A 16,227-nucleotide genomic window follows, 5' to 3' on the forward strand; every position below is an offset into this window, starting at 1 on the left:
CCAGGAACTCTAAACATTGCCAGGGATTGCCCAGAGGTGAGTTTCTTTGCAGTGAAGGGGTTAAATTTCAGGGAGGGGCTGCGAGTGGTTTTGTTTAACCCTCTCCCTGCTGCTTTACCTGGCAAAAGAAACCTGGATCAAGGTGTAAATGATCCTTGGATGCAAAACCCTCAGCGTTAAGGCCAGCAGGTCACCTGCAGTCAGGGGGGCTGGTTCCCCCTAGTGGCCATTCTGTGGAATTGACTGAATTACACACCACTCTTAAAAAGAAGAACAGGAGTTCTTTCTTCTTTCCTCTCCTGTTGCATAAAACATGTAACTAGCAGCCTTGTGCCCAGGGTAACTCGCTGCCACAGGCTGTTACTGAAGCCCAGAGCTCAGCAGGATTCAGAAAAGGATGGGACCTTGACATGGATAATGAGACCATCCAGAGTTCTCCTGGAGAGGGTTCAGTGTCTCAGGGGTACGAACCCTCCTGCTTCAGGCCGTGAGCCAGCCACTGACAGACAGAAGTGTCCTCTTGACCCCTGGCAGGTTATTCCCTCTGAATCAGGATACAAATAGAAGGAATATGAACCCTCCTGCTTTGGGGCCTAGCCACCCTGACTGCATTTTGGAGGAAATGTTCTCTGGAGCAGGCTCTCTCACCACTGCCCATGAGATAGGGTCGCCGGACAACTGGTTTTTGACCAGAATGTCTTGTCGAAAAGGGTCCCTGGCGGCTCCAGTCAGCACCCTGACTAGGCCATTAAAAGTCCGGTCGATGGCGCAGTGGGGCTAAGGCAGGCTCCCTGCCTGCCCTGGCTCCGTGAGGCTCCTGGAAGTGACCAGCATGTCCCTGCGGCCCCTAGGGAAGCTCAGCACTTTGCCCCCGCCCCGAGCGACAGCAGGAACCGCAGCCAATGGGAGCTGCGGGGGCGGTGCCTATGGGTGCAGGCAGTATGCCCCACACAGAGCTGCCTGGCCACGCCTCCACCTAGGGACTGGACGTGGCAGCCACTTCCAGGAGCCTTAGCCGTACTGCGCCACCAATTGGGAGCTGCCTGAGGCAAGCACCACCTGACCGAAGCCTGCACCCTGAACCTCCTGCCCCAGGTCAGAAACCCCTCCCACACCCTAACTCCCTCCCAGAGCCTGCACCCCAAACCCCCTGCCCCAGGTCAGAAACCCCTCCCGCACCCTAACTGCCTCCCAGAGCCTGCACCCCAAACCCCCTGCCCCAGGTCAGAACCCCCTCCCGCACCCTAACTGCCTCCCAGAGCCTGCACCCCCTCCTGCACCCCGAACCCCCTGCCCCAGCCCAGAGCCCCTTCCAGTAGGGTGACCAGACAGCAAGTGTGAAAAATCAGGATGGGGGTGAGGGGGTAATAGGAGCCTATATTAGAAAAAGACCCAAAAATCAGGACTGTCCCTATAAAATCGGGACATCTGCTCACCCTACCCTCCAGCACCCTGAACCCCTCATTTCTGGCCCCACCCCGCTGCCCGCACCCCCAGCTGGAGCCTGCACCCCCTCCTGCATCCCCAGCCCAGTGAAAGTGAGTGAGGGTGGGGGAGAGCAAGCGACAGAGGGAGAGGGGCTGGAATGAGTGGGGCCTCACGGGTGGGGCCTCAGGACAGGGGGCAGGGCAAGGGTGTCCGTGGCTGAGTTGGGGTCGGGGGAGGGGCGCCTCAGCAGGTCCCAGCCAGGTGGGTTCCCTGAGCACCTGCATGGTGCTAAATAGGCCGCTGCGCGGGCTCACAGCTTACAGAGAATTTAGATCACCCAGCAGCCCCCTTCCCCTCCTCCCCCAGGACACAGATGTACCAGTGAGGCTGCACCCGACCCTGACAGTGCAGGGGCTGGGCCTGCCCCAGAAACACCCTGGGGTCCTGCCCCTCTGTGCTGGGTGTGGGGCTCAGCCCAGCAGGATCCAAGCGTGGAGTGTGTGTGGGGGGATCCAGAGGTTTCTGTGTCGGACAATCTGGGTGCGGGCAGCTCAGGGGAGGGTCTGGGTGTAGGAGGGAGCTGGATGCACAGGGGCTCATTGGGGGGGTTCTGGGTGCAGGGGCAATGGGACTCTGCAAGGGCTCCAGGTGAAGATGGTTGGGGCCCATCAGGATAGTCCAGGTGCCGGGGGGTAGGGTTCATTGGGGTGGGAATCCAGGCACGGGGGTCGCTGGGGTGCAGGACTGGGTGTCTGAATGTGGGGGGAGCTCAGTGGGGGGGATCTGGGTGTCAGAGTCTGAGGCTCAGCTGGGGGATCTGGGGATGGAGGGGTCTGGATGCACAGGGCTTGGGCGGAAGGGGGAGCAGCTCCCTGTACAGTGATCCCTCCCCCTGTGGCTGGGAGGGCAGGAAGCGGGGGTTGGGGGTGTGTGCGGCACTTCCTGCGGCCAGGGGACATTTCTGGGGGTGGGTCTGACCTGGACCAGCTCCTCTGGGGAAAAAGGGTGTTCCGTGCAAGGTAGAATTCAGTCTTCCCCAGCCGGGACTCGCACCTGGTGCAAGGTAGGATACACTGGCTGGGGTGTCCCCAGCCCTGCCCCCCACTCCTGTGGTGATTTACCTCTCTGCCAGCTGCTCTGGGCACCTAACACGACACACCTGCGCTGCTGGGGAGAGGCGTGTGACCGCTTTTGCAGCTTCCCTGTCATTTTTCTGTGGGAAAGCAAAAATTCTGCGGGGGACATGAATGTGGCAGTGCAGTTGGTACAGAATTCCTCCAGGAGTATTAGTGCCAGAACAATCAAAGTCTCCACAGCAGTTGGCTGTGCTTAAATCCGTTCCACGTGTGCTTATCTCTTTCACACGTGGGTGCGACTGTAACACAGTGATTAACTGCATTTGGACTCAGGCTGTAGCTTCAGGCTCATGCCTGTGGTAGGAGCTTTGCTTCTCCATGAAAGTGAGTGCGAAACCACATAGGAAGTAAAGACACACGACAGGCCCGACAGGCAGGATGAGAGCCAGACACACCTCATGGTGACCCCATAGCTAAGCTTCTAATGAACTACATCCTGTGATCAACTCCATCTTGTCAGGCTGCTCCATCTGTTTCAGAGAGGCTGCTTTCCCCTGGAAGTTTCCCATGCACGTTCTCTAGCCAGAGGAGATCTCTTGTCTGCACATGCAAAGTTTGAGCTCGACGGCTGTGACTTGCCCACGGTCGCACAGGGAGTCTGAGGCAGATCTGGGAACTGAGCCCACATCTGCTGAGTCCCAGCCCAGTGCCTTAACCCCAAGGCCAGTCTTTCTCTCTCAATCTCTCCGGGTTGAGTTTAGCTTTGTAAATCCATCAGTGTCTCCACCCATTGGGTAACTGACTCTACAAGGTTCAAGGCAGGAGCGGATCAGCTGCTCGTCCTCACGTGATGGTGCTGCATGGCCCTGCCCTGCCCACGTCTCCGTCCCTAGCTCCGCCCCCTTTCCAGTGCTTGGGCTGCACTCCCAGTATCGCAGGGATTGGCAGACCGGGGGTCCCTTTACCCCCTCTCCTGTCTCTGACACTGGCCAGCACCAGAGGAAGGAACAAGACACTCTGCAGTTCTAGGATAACCTGTCCCCAGGGAAAGGTCCCTCCTAACCCCACTCCACCACCTCCTCCCTCCTTGATCCTTCATCTTCTCCCCCTTGGGCCTACAGCCCCCAATGTCTGGATTGGCCTCTCTCTCCCAGGGCTTGAAGGAGCCTCTCAATCCACCTTCAAACCTCACTTCGCTGGGCCAGCTCCCATCACCTCCCTTTGCTCTGCTGCTACCAGCTCCTCCCCCTGGGCCCAACCTCAGTCTCGAGTTTAATGACCTGCCCTGTCATGCTACACAACACTGGTTTGGCATCTTCCTGTCGTTACTCTTCGCCCATCCCCACACCCATTCCCTGCAGCCCTGCATGTACCAAGAGTGGGTGAGGCTGGTCTTTGGGACACAGGCAGAGCCCAGGGAGAGGGAGGTGAAAGCAGCGAATGGCAGCACCTAGCATTGACAGGAAGCGCTGATCTGAGCTAGCCCGCAACACCAGAGGATGCGGATGGTGTGAACAACCCGCCTGGGTACTACGCAATTTCTTGATCAAAGGCAATTTCCTGTGAGAGCCCCTGGGTCCGGCTCATGCTTGTGTGTTTGCTGAAGTGGCTACAATCAATTTCCAGTGAGCTCTCTGGCTGGCTGCAATTCTTCCTACTGTTGAACTGCCTGCACTAATTCCCAAAACCTCTCTACTGACCTGCCAGATTGTAGCAGCACGAGTTGGTCAAACAACATTCTAGCAAATGAACGCAGGTCACTGATATATAAACACTGAGGGAAAATCCCCACCCCCACAAAACAACCTTAACTCTGCCCTCTTTGAGCCCTGCCCCAGCGTGCCACTAAGACACATACCAGCACTCTGCTTTCAGGTATGCTACAGGACACGCTGAGCACAAAGCCCGTGAGCGCGGTAGGACAGAGAACTTTGGGGGCATGGTGGATGATCAACTGAACACGAGCGCCCAGTGCGACACTGTGACCAAAAGGGCTAATGTGATCCTGGGGTGTAGAAACAGGGGAATCTCGAGTAGGAGCCGGGAGGTTATTTTACCTCTGGATTTGGCCCTGCTGTGACGGCTGCTGGAATCCTGTGTCCAGTTCTGGCGCCCGCAATCCAGGATGATTCAAGAATTGGAAAACACGGGCGGGTGCATGTGACAAGCACCAGCAGGAACTGATCCAGGTAGCTTCAGAGCCAGAAGTGTGAACCTCTCTACAGTGTGAACAAGAGAGTCAGGGGCTGTACGTGGGGCTGTGACAGACCCACATCCTCTGCAGATCCAGCACAGCTGAGGCTATGGAACAGCGATTTATACAGGTCCATACATCCCCTCCCACTGCTGCCCCCAATGCTCTGGGGGGGTTTCAGAGTTTCCCAGAATGCACTGCTTCTGCGGGCTGAGCTGAGAAGAGCGGGATCAGTACCCAGAGGACATCGCAGTGGAAACGGTTTAGGACGCCGCTAGTGCGGACGCAGGGCGAACGTGCATCAGTTTGAAACCCGGTTCAGCACGACTAGCCGCGGGGCCCTGACCCACTTGTATTCAAAGTCATTCTGTCCAACCAGTGCAGCTCTCCAGCACAGTCCAGGGGAGGGTGGAGAGAGATGTAGCTAAGACCACACATGCGCTTGGTACCTGCATTTCCTGTGTGGTTTCCCTTGAAGAACGGTCAGTGCTCGGGAAAGCCCTGAGCTGCACAGACCAAGTCTGATGGCGAGTTAATGGGGGGCCTCCTTTCCCCCCTCTGAGCACCTGCTGGGAAATCAAACCAGGGACGCGCTTGGCCGATGGAGAACGAAGAGGGCTACACGGTATTAAACCTCCGGCCAAAGGAGAGACAATCAGGCCGCCCCCCGGGAGCTGGGCCCCAAGGTAAATGACTGAGCATTCTCCCAGGGCATCTACTTTCACAACGCAGCAATTACAGGGTGGGGCTGGGGCTTCAAAGAGACCCAAGGGAGCTGAAATTTACTAGGAGAGTTGGGCGGCCAACTCCACTGCACGGCTCTGACAGTCCCAACCTGGGCCTTTGCATGCCGCATGTCAGAAGAGATGAGTGAAAGTGTCTCAGGGGGAGTGGATGACTCCCTGGGAGTAAGAGTGGCAGAATCTGGCCCTTAATACTGTATTTCCAATGTCACAGCTAAGGACTTGACCCAGCAAATACTTACTCCTTGGTGTAGGGTTCACTACGCTGCATAGCACCGTTCAGGGCCTAAACCTCAAGCGATAACTAACATTTCTCACAAGCTGATGTTGACTCAGTGGAGCTCCAGCAGTGACTCCATAGAGACATTAAGCAGAAGGCAGTTTTCAGCACAAGCCTGATTCTGAGTGAACTTCACCTCCCCTTGTAACTTTCATAGAGGTTGGGAAATCTCTGTTTAGCCCGAATTGTAGGTATGCATGTTGTAGCTGTGTTGGTACCAGGATATGAGATAGACAAGGTGAGTAATGTCTTTTATTGGACCAATTTCGGTTGGTGGAAGAGACAAACTTTCCAGTCACACAGCGCTTTCCTTCAGGTCTGTGTAGCTCGAAAGCTTGTCTCTTCCACCAAATAAAGTTGAGCCAATAAGAACATAAGAACGGCCATACTGGGTCAGACCAAAGCTCCATCTAGCCCAGTATCCTGTCTTCCGACAGTGGCCAACACCAGGTGTCCCAGAGGGAATGGACAGAACAGGGAATCATCAAGTGATCTGATAAAGGATATTATCTCATCCCCCTTGTCTCCCTGAAATATGTGTGTCGTTCTGAGGCTAGGGGAGGATTTTCATTGAAAAGTTTGGAGCAAATTGACAAGCTGTATTTTCAATTCAAAGGCAGACGAAAAGGGGTTGTGTTTTCTCCACGCAGAATTCCATATAGTTTGTTCTGTAAAATCCATAATAGTTTTATTCTTTAGTGAGAAAATGGTTCTCGTGGCTAAGACATTCACCTGCTGCTGGGTTCAATTCCCAGCTGTACCACTGGCTCCCTGGGCAACTTGGGGCCAATCACTGTAACTCCGTGCCTCAGTTTCCCCTGCTGCAGCATGGGGATGAAAACAAAGGCCCTTATTTTTAAAAAATATTTCCTGGGAATTTATCAGTGTTTATTCTAAAAAAATTTAAATGGGTTCAAATCGGTAAAAACTGAAAACAAAAGGTAGTGGGTGGCTCAGAGGGGGGCTTGGTCTATTGGTGGGCCAGGGAAAGGGGGATACTCATGATGTAACAGTCTGGTAGTCTCCACTATCGAGATCCTGCTCATCTTGTTCCCGCACAGCTCAGGGGAAGCGGGCAGGGCCAATGTGAAGGGCTGGGGTGAGGAGGGGAATAGAAGGCTGCATACTGAGTACTGGCCCTCCTGCCAGACAGAACCTCCTCCTGATTCGGGCCCTTCAGCACAGCCCCATCTGCTCCGTGGGCCGTGCGGAAGGCGTAAGGTCAGGAGGGGGCTCTGTGCGGAGACGGGAGAGGTTCTGTGCGGCTGGTCTTGGCTGCCAGGACCAGGCTCCCTGCCCATCTCGCTCTCCACGGCAGAGAGACCCACTGCTTCCCCTGTCAGATGGAACCTGCGCAGGAGAAGTAGATGGGACTGCGCTGAAGGGCCAGGGTCTGGCGGAGTGCTCAGCACTTAATGTGTGCAGTCTTCTCTCCCCGCCCACACACATCCTCCCGCGTCCTTCAATTTAAGTTTCAGTTCTTCTACTTCTGCAAAAAATTCTTGGGGCCCAAAAAAGCTAAATTCAGGTGGAAAATCCTGAATCCTGGCTTTTTCAAAACTTGGGAAACTTTCAGAGAAAAATGACTACATTTACTGAAAATGAAGGGGATCCCTGCATGAGGATCATAATCCTTTCTTTGCCTAGTCTATTCAGATCACATGCTCTCGTATTGTGTTCGTGTTGGTGTGTAGCGCAATGATGTTCAAATAGCCTACTGATGGGTGAACTATAAGAATCCGAATGGGCTCCTGATATTGGCAGGCTCTTACTGTAACATTAGTAATTAACTAATAACTTGGGTGTCAATAAAAATTCAAACCAACACGTCCAACTTTTATGAATTATGGGCTCCAATTTTAAGAGGTAGTTGAAAAGGAATACGTTTGGGGCAGGTCTCTGGCCTGGGTTACACAGCAGGTCAGATCACAGTGGTGTCCCTCCAGGCCTTGAAATCTACTAATCCAGAAGTTACTCAAAGTCAGATGATTTGATGCTGGGAGCACTGTGACTTCTGCCAGGACAATTATAAGTGTTGCTGGAAGGCCCAAGACTAAACAAGCTTCATTTAAAGTAGAGCTGGTTGAAAATGCTACACATTTTTTTTTTTACAAAATTCTTTGAAGTTTTTGTTTGCCGGTTTGAAGCTGAATTATGTTTCTAATTTTTAAAAATTGTCATCAAAATATTGAATTGAAATTTTTAAACTTTTTTTTTTTATTTCCCCCTCTTGTTTTTTCTTTCCTTTTCCCATTTTGCCACTGAAAAGGGAACCCCACCCCTTTTCAATGGCAACATGTGAAGAAAAAAGGATGGAGGGAAGGAAGTGGAGGGGGGGAGGGTGAAGGGAAGGAAAAAATAAACATTTTCCCTTTCATCAAAAAAACATTTTCGAAGCAACACATTTTGCCAACATTTTCATTTAAAATTTGTAAAAAAAAAAGATGATTTGAACAAAAATTCCTACCATCTCTAGTTCAAAGTGAAAAGTAAACCTCTGATACTGTTCCTATGGAAGACAGCCTTGAAAATTTGGAATTGCCAATTCTACATAAGCCAGAGTGGCTTTCTATACAAGTTGTTCACAGCATACACAAAAAGAACTTAGATAAAAACATATCTACTCTTGCTGGAAGGTTGCAATGTAATATAACTTTATTTTGTAGAATTCAGAATGAGAATGCACAAGAACCAAAAACAGAGAGAGACAAAGCAGGCTGCTCCCTAAGACACACCAGCACAGCTCACTCCACCTTACTCAAGCCTGGTTCTCTGCAGACTGACTGTAATGGCACATTTCCCTACAGCACCCACTAGCCTGCAAGCAGGACCAGGAAAACCCCTGGGGATTTAAAGGGATAGCTTGTAATTTTAACACAGTTTTCCACATATCACAACTGGGATGGCTGAAGCACAGATTCGCTGCGTAGCCACATGGGCAAATACCCATCATCACCGCCTTTATGTAACACTGTCAGTGAGTCAGAGTGACTGTTAATTTGTTATCTGGCTGATAGTAGGTGGTATTATTGTTTGCAGTGGTGGATAGCCATGTTGGTCCCAGGATATTGGAGTGACAAGGTGGGTGAGGTGATACCTCTTATTGGACCAACTTTTCTTGGTGGAAGAGAGAAGCTCTGAAGAAGAGCTCGGTGTTTCTGAAAAGCTTGTCTCTCACCAACAGAATTTGGTCCATTAAACGATGTTACCTCCCCTTCCTCTCGTAGGTATCATTAGAGTGTGCATCTGCTTCCCTGTACATTATTCTGGTTATCCCCATACAGCTAAAACGGCTGCTCCTGATATTACCTGGATACTGCATGGACTCCACAGCAGAGTCTCATGTCTCACTGTTATCCCTTCCCCTGGATGTTGACTGTGCTTCAAATATTGACAGTTGCAGATTCCCGTCAGTGTCCCCACTGGATTCGAATTGCTCTAGGGGTCGGATGGGCTGGGAATATTGTCCTGCTGGCAGCTGTGATAGCGCTGGGGCTGCGGGGTGAGTAGTTCCAGGACATGTATCCCTTTGCACAGGTATGTAACAGTGCGCCATGAATTCTCCTTCCTCCACAGTGCCATCAAGCTTCCACTTCTGCTTCCGGTGTGTCTGTGATTAAAACTCCAGGCACATCCTCGTCGTCAGGTGTATCCAGCTCTGATGTCCATGAGAGTCCTGGGACCTGCCTAGACCATGTCACTGTTAAACGTGTAGGGAAAAGGGGACTGCACCTTGCAATGTGTGATGAAAAAGAGTCTCATTCGTTCTGTCTCACTCCAGCTCTCTAACCCTACCCTAGATTCAACAGATACAGTACTTAGTGGGTTTAACACTAGGGTTTGTAACGCCTGACCAGGTTTTCCCAGGATCGTCCCTTTAAATCTGTCCAGGTGCTCAGTACACACTGCCAGCTGTCTAGTTATACGGGCTCAGGATCATCCCAGATGTCCCAGGTTTTTGTTCCTCACAGGTGACAACCCCATTAAACACTCAGTTTTCTCCAACCCCTCTTGTCATTGACGCTGGTGCTGTTTTGAAGTTTTCCAGTTACAAGTCCCTTGTGAAGAACGGACCAGAGCAGCAGTGAATACCCTGCATCGAGATGGGGCCAGTCACAGACCCACCAATGGAACTAAGTGCGACACTGGCCGAGAGGATTTCCTGTCTCGCTTGAAACAATTTCTGTGTGAACCTCCCTACAGCAGCTCACCAGGTAACCTCAGTGCATTCGGTACCAGTGCGGCTTCCTGCATTGCAGTGACATCTAGTGGTGAGTTTGGAATTTAGGGTGCACAGAACAGGTAACTTCAATATGTGCAGTAAATATCCTATTGCTTATGAATCTTGCATCCCAAGGGTTAAGAGATCCCTAATCCCTTTCCTGTATCCCATTTTATACACACCAGTGTCCGGCAGGGGAAAGAGATTGCCCTATGGCGTAGCTATCTCTCTACCATAAAACATCTGGCAACAATATGCAGCCATCTCTGGGGAGAAACCTTCTGGCTTCTTAGCAGCACCCAGCAACACTGTACACAACAGCTAAGGAGCAGAAATGTCCAACTGAAATTTCAGGGGGGAATTAAGGGACGGGAAAGATGTAGCTACCCAAACTGGTAAAGCAACGTCACTGTTCAAAAGAGGCAATGAGATGTAATAACCTCGTTTTGATTTCACCATCTGCAAGACTGGAAGAGCTGATGAGATCAAAACACAGAGGTGCTAATTGTCAGTGCCCCAAGCCGTACTGCTGCGTTTGGAATGGCAGCAGCTGAGAGCCCAGAAACAAGTTATTTTTCTAACAAGAGTTGAACTCCATGAACTAGATTTTCTTTATTTCCCAAAGAACAGCCTTCCCGTAACTCATCCGAAAGATGTGAGATGAGAGGGTCTGTAGAGAGCCTTCAGTGAGAAATGTGGCTTTGCTGTGCCAGGAAAGAATTGTTTAAGAAATAAGTGTAAGTTACTGATTGGAAACATCACCATGAGCAGGCAAAAAATGTGATCTTCATTAATGTTTAGCATTTAGATCCCCTTCCACTGGAGCATCACAAAGTGCTTTACAGTCTCAGTAGATTCAGCTTCCCAACCCCTAGAGGTCATTATCCCATTTTCACTGCAGGGGAAACTGAGGCACACACCGATGAAGTGACTTGCCCAAGGTTAAGCAATGGATCAGTGTCAAAGCTGGGATTAGAACCAACCTTGCCCAGTTCCCAAGACCTCTGCTTGGACAGAGGTCCAAACTAGGCCAGTGTTGCCTTTTCTCCTGATTTTATGGGTGTAGCTATCCAGGGACTTGCATGAATAAATGTATATGTATCTCCACACAACCCTCAATTGTCAGGGTGTTTCCTGCACACCAGCAGATCATCACTCTCCAGCATGCTTCCCCACCACCTACCTTTAAGATGCACCAGAAGAAGGCCAACGGGAATGGCAACCTTTTTGGTGGACAGCTCTAGTTTCCGATTCTGCATGATCTTTGGGTGGACGGGGGAGATTGCATTCACCGACAGTCCATAACTTGGATGTACATGATACACAATCTAATGATTTCCACGTTCAGATAAAAGCACCAAATCCCCACACCGTCCCACCCATGAACTGCCATTATCCAGTACCAGGGAGCTGGCAGACACCTTTACCAATGCACCTCCACCCTGGGCTGCAGTGCGTCCTGCCATGTGAATACTGGGCCTGACCTTAAACAAAACTAGAGAGAAATGGCCTCGATGGAAGTGGATTAGTCCTGATTTGAGCAGGGGGTTGGACTAGATGACCTCTTGAGGTCCCTTCCAACCTTGATATTCTATTCTATGATTCATTGAATGTTGAAAATGAAGAGTCTATACAGACATCTCTGTCTTCATTCCCCACTCCAGAGGGCTCCAGGTGCAGACTCTGCCCCACGGAATGGCTCATGCATGAGGGAAAATGTTACTGGGCATCTAAAGAGAGTCGAATTTGGCACAAGAGCCATGATGATTGCTCAGCAAAGAGTTCTCGCCTCCTGGTGATCCAGGATCAAAAGGAGATGGTAAAGTAAAAGGAAATTTACATCAACTTCAGCTGGGGTAATGGGTCACTAGTTAAAATATCATTGCCCCTATTTCTAACAGCGCAGCTGCTCCTCTGCCAAGCAGAAGCAGCATGCCAGGGCCTTGTTGGGTGATTTCCAGTGCAGGAGAAGTCAACGACATGGAGTCTGGGACTACTTGCTATATTCACACATAAACACCAGTCCTGGAACAGAGATGGTCAAACAGCATGCCGGGCAATCCTTTCTCCCGAGCATCTAAGCCCAACACCAATGGCCAGTTCCCAGTGAGCGCCTCTGCCTCCAGAATTGACCTGTCTTTCGAAGGAAGTAGCTTTGGTTCAGGTTCAAGGGGAAGAAGCGCTGACTGTTTCTCCTGATAGCCACTGAAGATCAAGAGCATGTGTCCAAAGGGAGTATGCAGGGAATTCTAGCAACTTATGGCATGTTCACCCATTCCCTTCTACTTTACAGGATTTCATATCCAGTGTTACACAGGACACAAATCCAGTTTGGCTGGGACTCACCATGACCTCCCCAGAGTGGAAGTGGACCTGGCTGGACAACTCCCTTCTAGATCAAACACTGTGAGAGTTTGCAGGGGATTACTATTTTCTATTAGCTGGGGGGGAAATAGTTCAATTTTCTGATTGACAGGGACAAAAAGTGATACACTACCTCCTCCGTCACTAAGAGGAATTGAAGGTCATGACACTGGTCAGTAGGAAGGTAATTTTCTCTAAGGTATTACTATGTATTTGGCCCTATTTGAGTTGGTGCAAATCTGCCGGAGCTCCATTGGAGTCAATGGGGTCAGACCCCCAGTTGGTATGAATCAATTGTACCTGTAGTTAATTCCGCCAGATCCCCAGCTGGTGTGAATTGCCCATAGCTCCACTGACTGAGGGACTGGTGACCCACTGTGCTAGGCATTGTACACACACCTATAACAAAGAGGGTCCCTCCCCCACAGAGCTCTCACCATATAGGTATATGACTTAGTTGCGGGTTTCACCTATTACTTGGCTAACTATGGGTCTAAGATCTTTCTTCTGCAGCTATCACGGGGGTACTTAGAGAGTGAGGCGGATAAGTCTTGCACTCACTGTAGGAAAGGGGAACAACACTTGCTACGATTGACTAACTTCACCTTGTTACCTGCCATCCAGCCAGTTACGAAACAGAAGCTGACCAGAGCTTTCTTTGGTTGCAAGTTAGACAGGCCAGATTCTCTGGGCATGCGTATCCAGTACCCTCACAAAATGTCACGTCTCTGTGTCTGTAAAAAGCGACAAAGAGTCCTGTGGCACCTTATAGACTAACAGATGTATTGGAGCACAAGCTTTCATCAGACGCATCTCTGTGTCTGCAACTCAGCTGTTAGCTCACATAACGGGTGACCTAGATTCTCTGGCTCTGATCTTGCCATTGGACTCGGAGTTATTCAGTCTGCTTGTGGACCAGCCCATACGCCCACGCTTCACGGCGGTGCTGATTGTGGTAACCAGTCTCTGCAAAGCTCCCTTATACGTCCATGTATTTTCTACGCTTTTGCCTGTAACACATTTCCAAGTGGGCAAGAACCGCCCACGCCTTTCCTCACCCCGTGATGGCAAACAAACCCTAGACTCCTTTCAGCTGCATAATCCAAAATGCCTCTGCATCATTCGATAACCTGCTTCCACAAGGTACACAAATGTTCTCCTATTTCAGGATTTTAAGAGAACACACCCATTAATGTGACTAGATCATGCATTCAGAACATGAAGGGGCCTGGATTTGAGTTTACCTTCTGCTCCCAGCACACAGCGTCTCTGTGTCAAAGTACTATCTGATCAAAGCTTGAAATGTTCAGGATTTCCACCCCCGCACCGCCTCCCTTGCTCAACCTCTGCTCAGGCACAGTGGAAAGGGCGGAGTAGCACTCAGGGAGGCAATCTCTGACTCCAAAGTAACTTAAAGCTGAAGGGGGGGAAAGGGAGATGGAAAAAATCGAATGTGTCTTTAAACTTCAATTCCAGCTAGCTCAGCCACCAAATCTGACCTTGATGCTGGAATCTCTGGGTGCTGTTCTGTGGCCTTGATGATCACAATGGGTCTTTCTGGACACCGAAATGCAGAGTAGATGATCCTAACGGTCTGTTAATCTAAGATAGGACTACAAACACTAAAATACCTTAATTGTCTGGTTCTTGCATGGTGTCACTACAGGGCAGTGTTAAGGTTGTTTCATTTGCCAACTCTGTATTTCCAGGCCTGAACAGGCCTTTTAAATATAACCTTAATTGTGGATGTCCTGGGTTTATAACACTGATTTTGGGGATAATTGCAAATCCCTCTAATATATTTCACTCTAAATTACTGATGTGTGTACTCAACCTTCACTCCACCTTAACCTGGTCATTTATGTCTGGGAATTATTACACATTTGTTGCTATTATTACTCCTGGGGAATTCTGTGCCAAAAAATAAAAACATTATAGACACAATATTTTAAAATTCTGCACATTTTGTCAAAATAACACAATATAAGCATGGCCATTTCAATTATTTTGGTCATTTATTTCAAAATACCTGTCAGCAAGTATGTCTGTAACAATACAGACAACAAAAGAGATTCAGGAAATGTTTTTTGACAAATTAATTCCTTACTAAGCATATTTATACAGAACTTTGAGTAATAACTAATTTAAACTACAATACATAAATGTATTTCCCGCACCCCTCAGAAGTAGTGCAAAGGCTTGGGGGAGTCAGGGGGTAACAGAGGCGCTGAGGGAGAGGGAAGGAGCCTGGAGTGAACCTGGAGGGTTGTGGGGTGGAGAAGTATGAATCAATTTTTTGGGAGGGGAGGGGAGAAATTGTTAGAGAGTTGGGGAGCCTCCCCCATGAAGACTCTGGGTGACCCCTAGCCTCTCCCATTCAGTCAGGCACATCTGCCCCTGTCTGTGTCCCCATGTGGCCCTGCACCCCTACTCCCATTCAGCCCCAGCTCAATGTTGTCACCCCACTAGCTCCTGTGCCCCTGCCCCTGTCTGTTCCCCCACTAGCCCTTCTGAACCCCAGTCTGTGTGACTTCCCAGCAGCCCCAGGCTGTCCACCCCTCTCCCCTCTATACCCTGTGCCTCCTCACCTGGCCCCACATGAAAGGCACCAGAGGAAGGCAGCCTCTGCCCCTTCCTCTCCACAGCTAGGTACTCCAGCCCTGAGCTGCTGCCTTCTCTTCTGGTGCCACAGCAGCCCCTGCTGGATGAAAGGTGTGATTGCAGCACCTTCCTGTCAGAATATATTACTCTATGGGGGAAAAAGTCTGCGGGCGATATGAATTCTGTGCGTACGCAGTGGTGCAGAATTCCCCCTGCAGTAAATTATCCTCAGATGGTGAGTGGTTTTTTTTTGAACTAACAGCTAGGATAAGAGAGGACAGATGAAGTTAGAAACTTGGCTTAGCCACCATCACTTTAGGCCTGACTCTGGGCTGAAGGTTCTTTCTGGTTGCAGAAATACAAGGGCTTTAAAAAGACATCTGCATCCTCTGTGCATTTGTATTAAGAGCGCTGATTGCTGTAGCTTTAACACATGACTTACACCCACAACCAGGTCAGCCGGAGTAACTGTTTTGGTAATGTAGACAAGTATTTTCTGCTGAGACATGCCTGCTCATCACATATCCCCTAGGACACCATAGGAAAAATAGAGGGGAAGGAAGAAAGAAACGGGTATCACAATGTGCGTTCTTGAAGTGAAAGAGCTGTTATAGATTTGTTTAATATATTCAAATGCACAAATTATGAATTTCTCCTTTGGTCTGCAGGTTCCCAGTAGTTGGCCCTGGTGAAAGAAACAGCTGTGGAGTGATAAAAGGGAAGCAGATTCATTCTGAAACCTGCAATGCTGTTGTTAAATGGATTTGTGAGAAGGAAGCTCTCTTGGTGTAATCAAAGGCATGAATGACCCCCTATATGTAGAAATGAAGCAGAAAGAAGGTTTAGTTGTAATCTGTCACTGGTTCAATAGTTTAAGGGATTGTGGGTTTTTTTTTCTTTTCAAAGCTGGAATAAAAAAGTTCAAAAGAAAAATGTTGCACTCAATGGAAGTTAGGAGCCTCATAACTTTGAGGACTCGGGCCTCAATTGCTAGCTCCACTTCTATTTCTCCGGCACAGCAGGAGCTGGGGTTGACACCCTGAAAAGTCTCTCACCACATATACGTGGGTGTGCATAGTTGTGAAAAGTTTCATTTTGAAAGTTTGCCTAATGAAGATGGAGACTGCCAGAGCATTTAGCACTTCCTGTTGCATTTCTTTGAGTCCGGTGTTGGAAATAATTTCCCCAATAAGTTTAAGGTTACCCTGACTCACTTTCCATGCACACTCGCCTTTATTAGTCCCAAAGGCCATTGGTGTGGGTTACCTCAGTACAAATCTAAGCATATACACCCATAGTCTAGGCCCTAGCACCTTTGC

General features: G+C 49.8%; 1 protein-coding gene across 1 annotated transcript; it reads left to right on the forward strand.

Annotated features, from left to right (window-relative positions):
• Positions 1 to 291: 291 nt before the first annotated feature.
• On the forward strand, positions 292 to 15,829 carry LOC122173449 (killer cell lectin-like receptor subfamily F member 1). The gene is made up of 6 exons (XM_065563166.1): positions 292 to 5,384; positions 9,119 to 9,223; positions 9,762 to 9,935; positions 11,608 to 11,762; positions 12,237 to 12,349; positions 15,577 to 15,829. Exons 1-6 carry the CDS (start codon positions 5,300 to 5,302, stop codon positions 15,698 to 15,700), a joined length of 756 nt encoding a protein of 251 aa, XP_065419238.1. The 5' UTR covers positions 292 to 5,299; the 3' UTR covers positions 15,701 to 15,829.
• Positions 15,830 to 16,227: the final 398 nt, after the last annotated feature.

This window comes from Chrysemys picta, chromosome 12 (genome assembly GCF_011386835.1).
Source record: "Chrysemys picta bellii isolate R12L10 chromosome 12, ASM1138683v2, whole genome shotgun sequence".
NCBI lineage: Eukaryota > Metazoa > Chordata > Testudines > Emydidae > Chrysemys > Chrysemys picta.

Coding starts and splice junctions, on each gene's coding strand:
- LOC122173449 (XM_065563166.1), top strand. CDS start 5,300: ATGGAGAACGAAGAGGGCTACACGGTATTAAACCTCCGGCCAAAGGAG. Junction 5,385..9,118: donor CCCGGGAGCTGGGCCCCAAG/GTAAATGACTGA, acceptor AAATATTGACAG/TTGCAGATTCCCGTCAGTGT. Junction 9,224..9,761: donor GATAGCGCTGGGGCTGCGGG/GTGAGTAGTTCC, acceptor GCTGTTTTGAAG/TTTTCCAGTTACAAGTCCCT.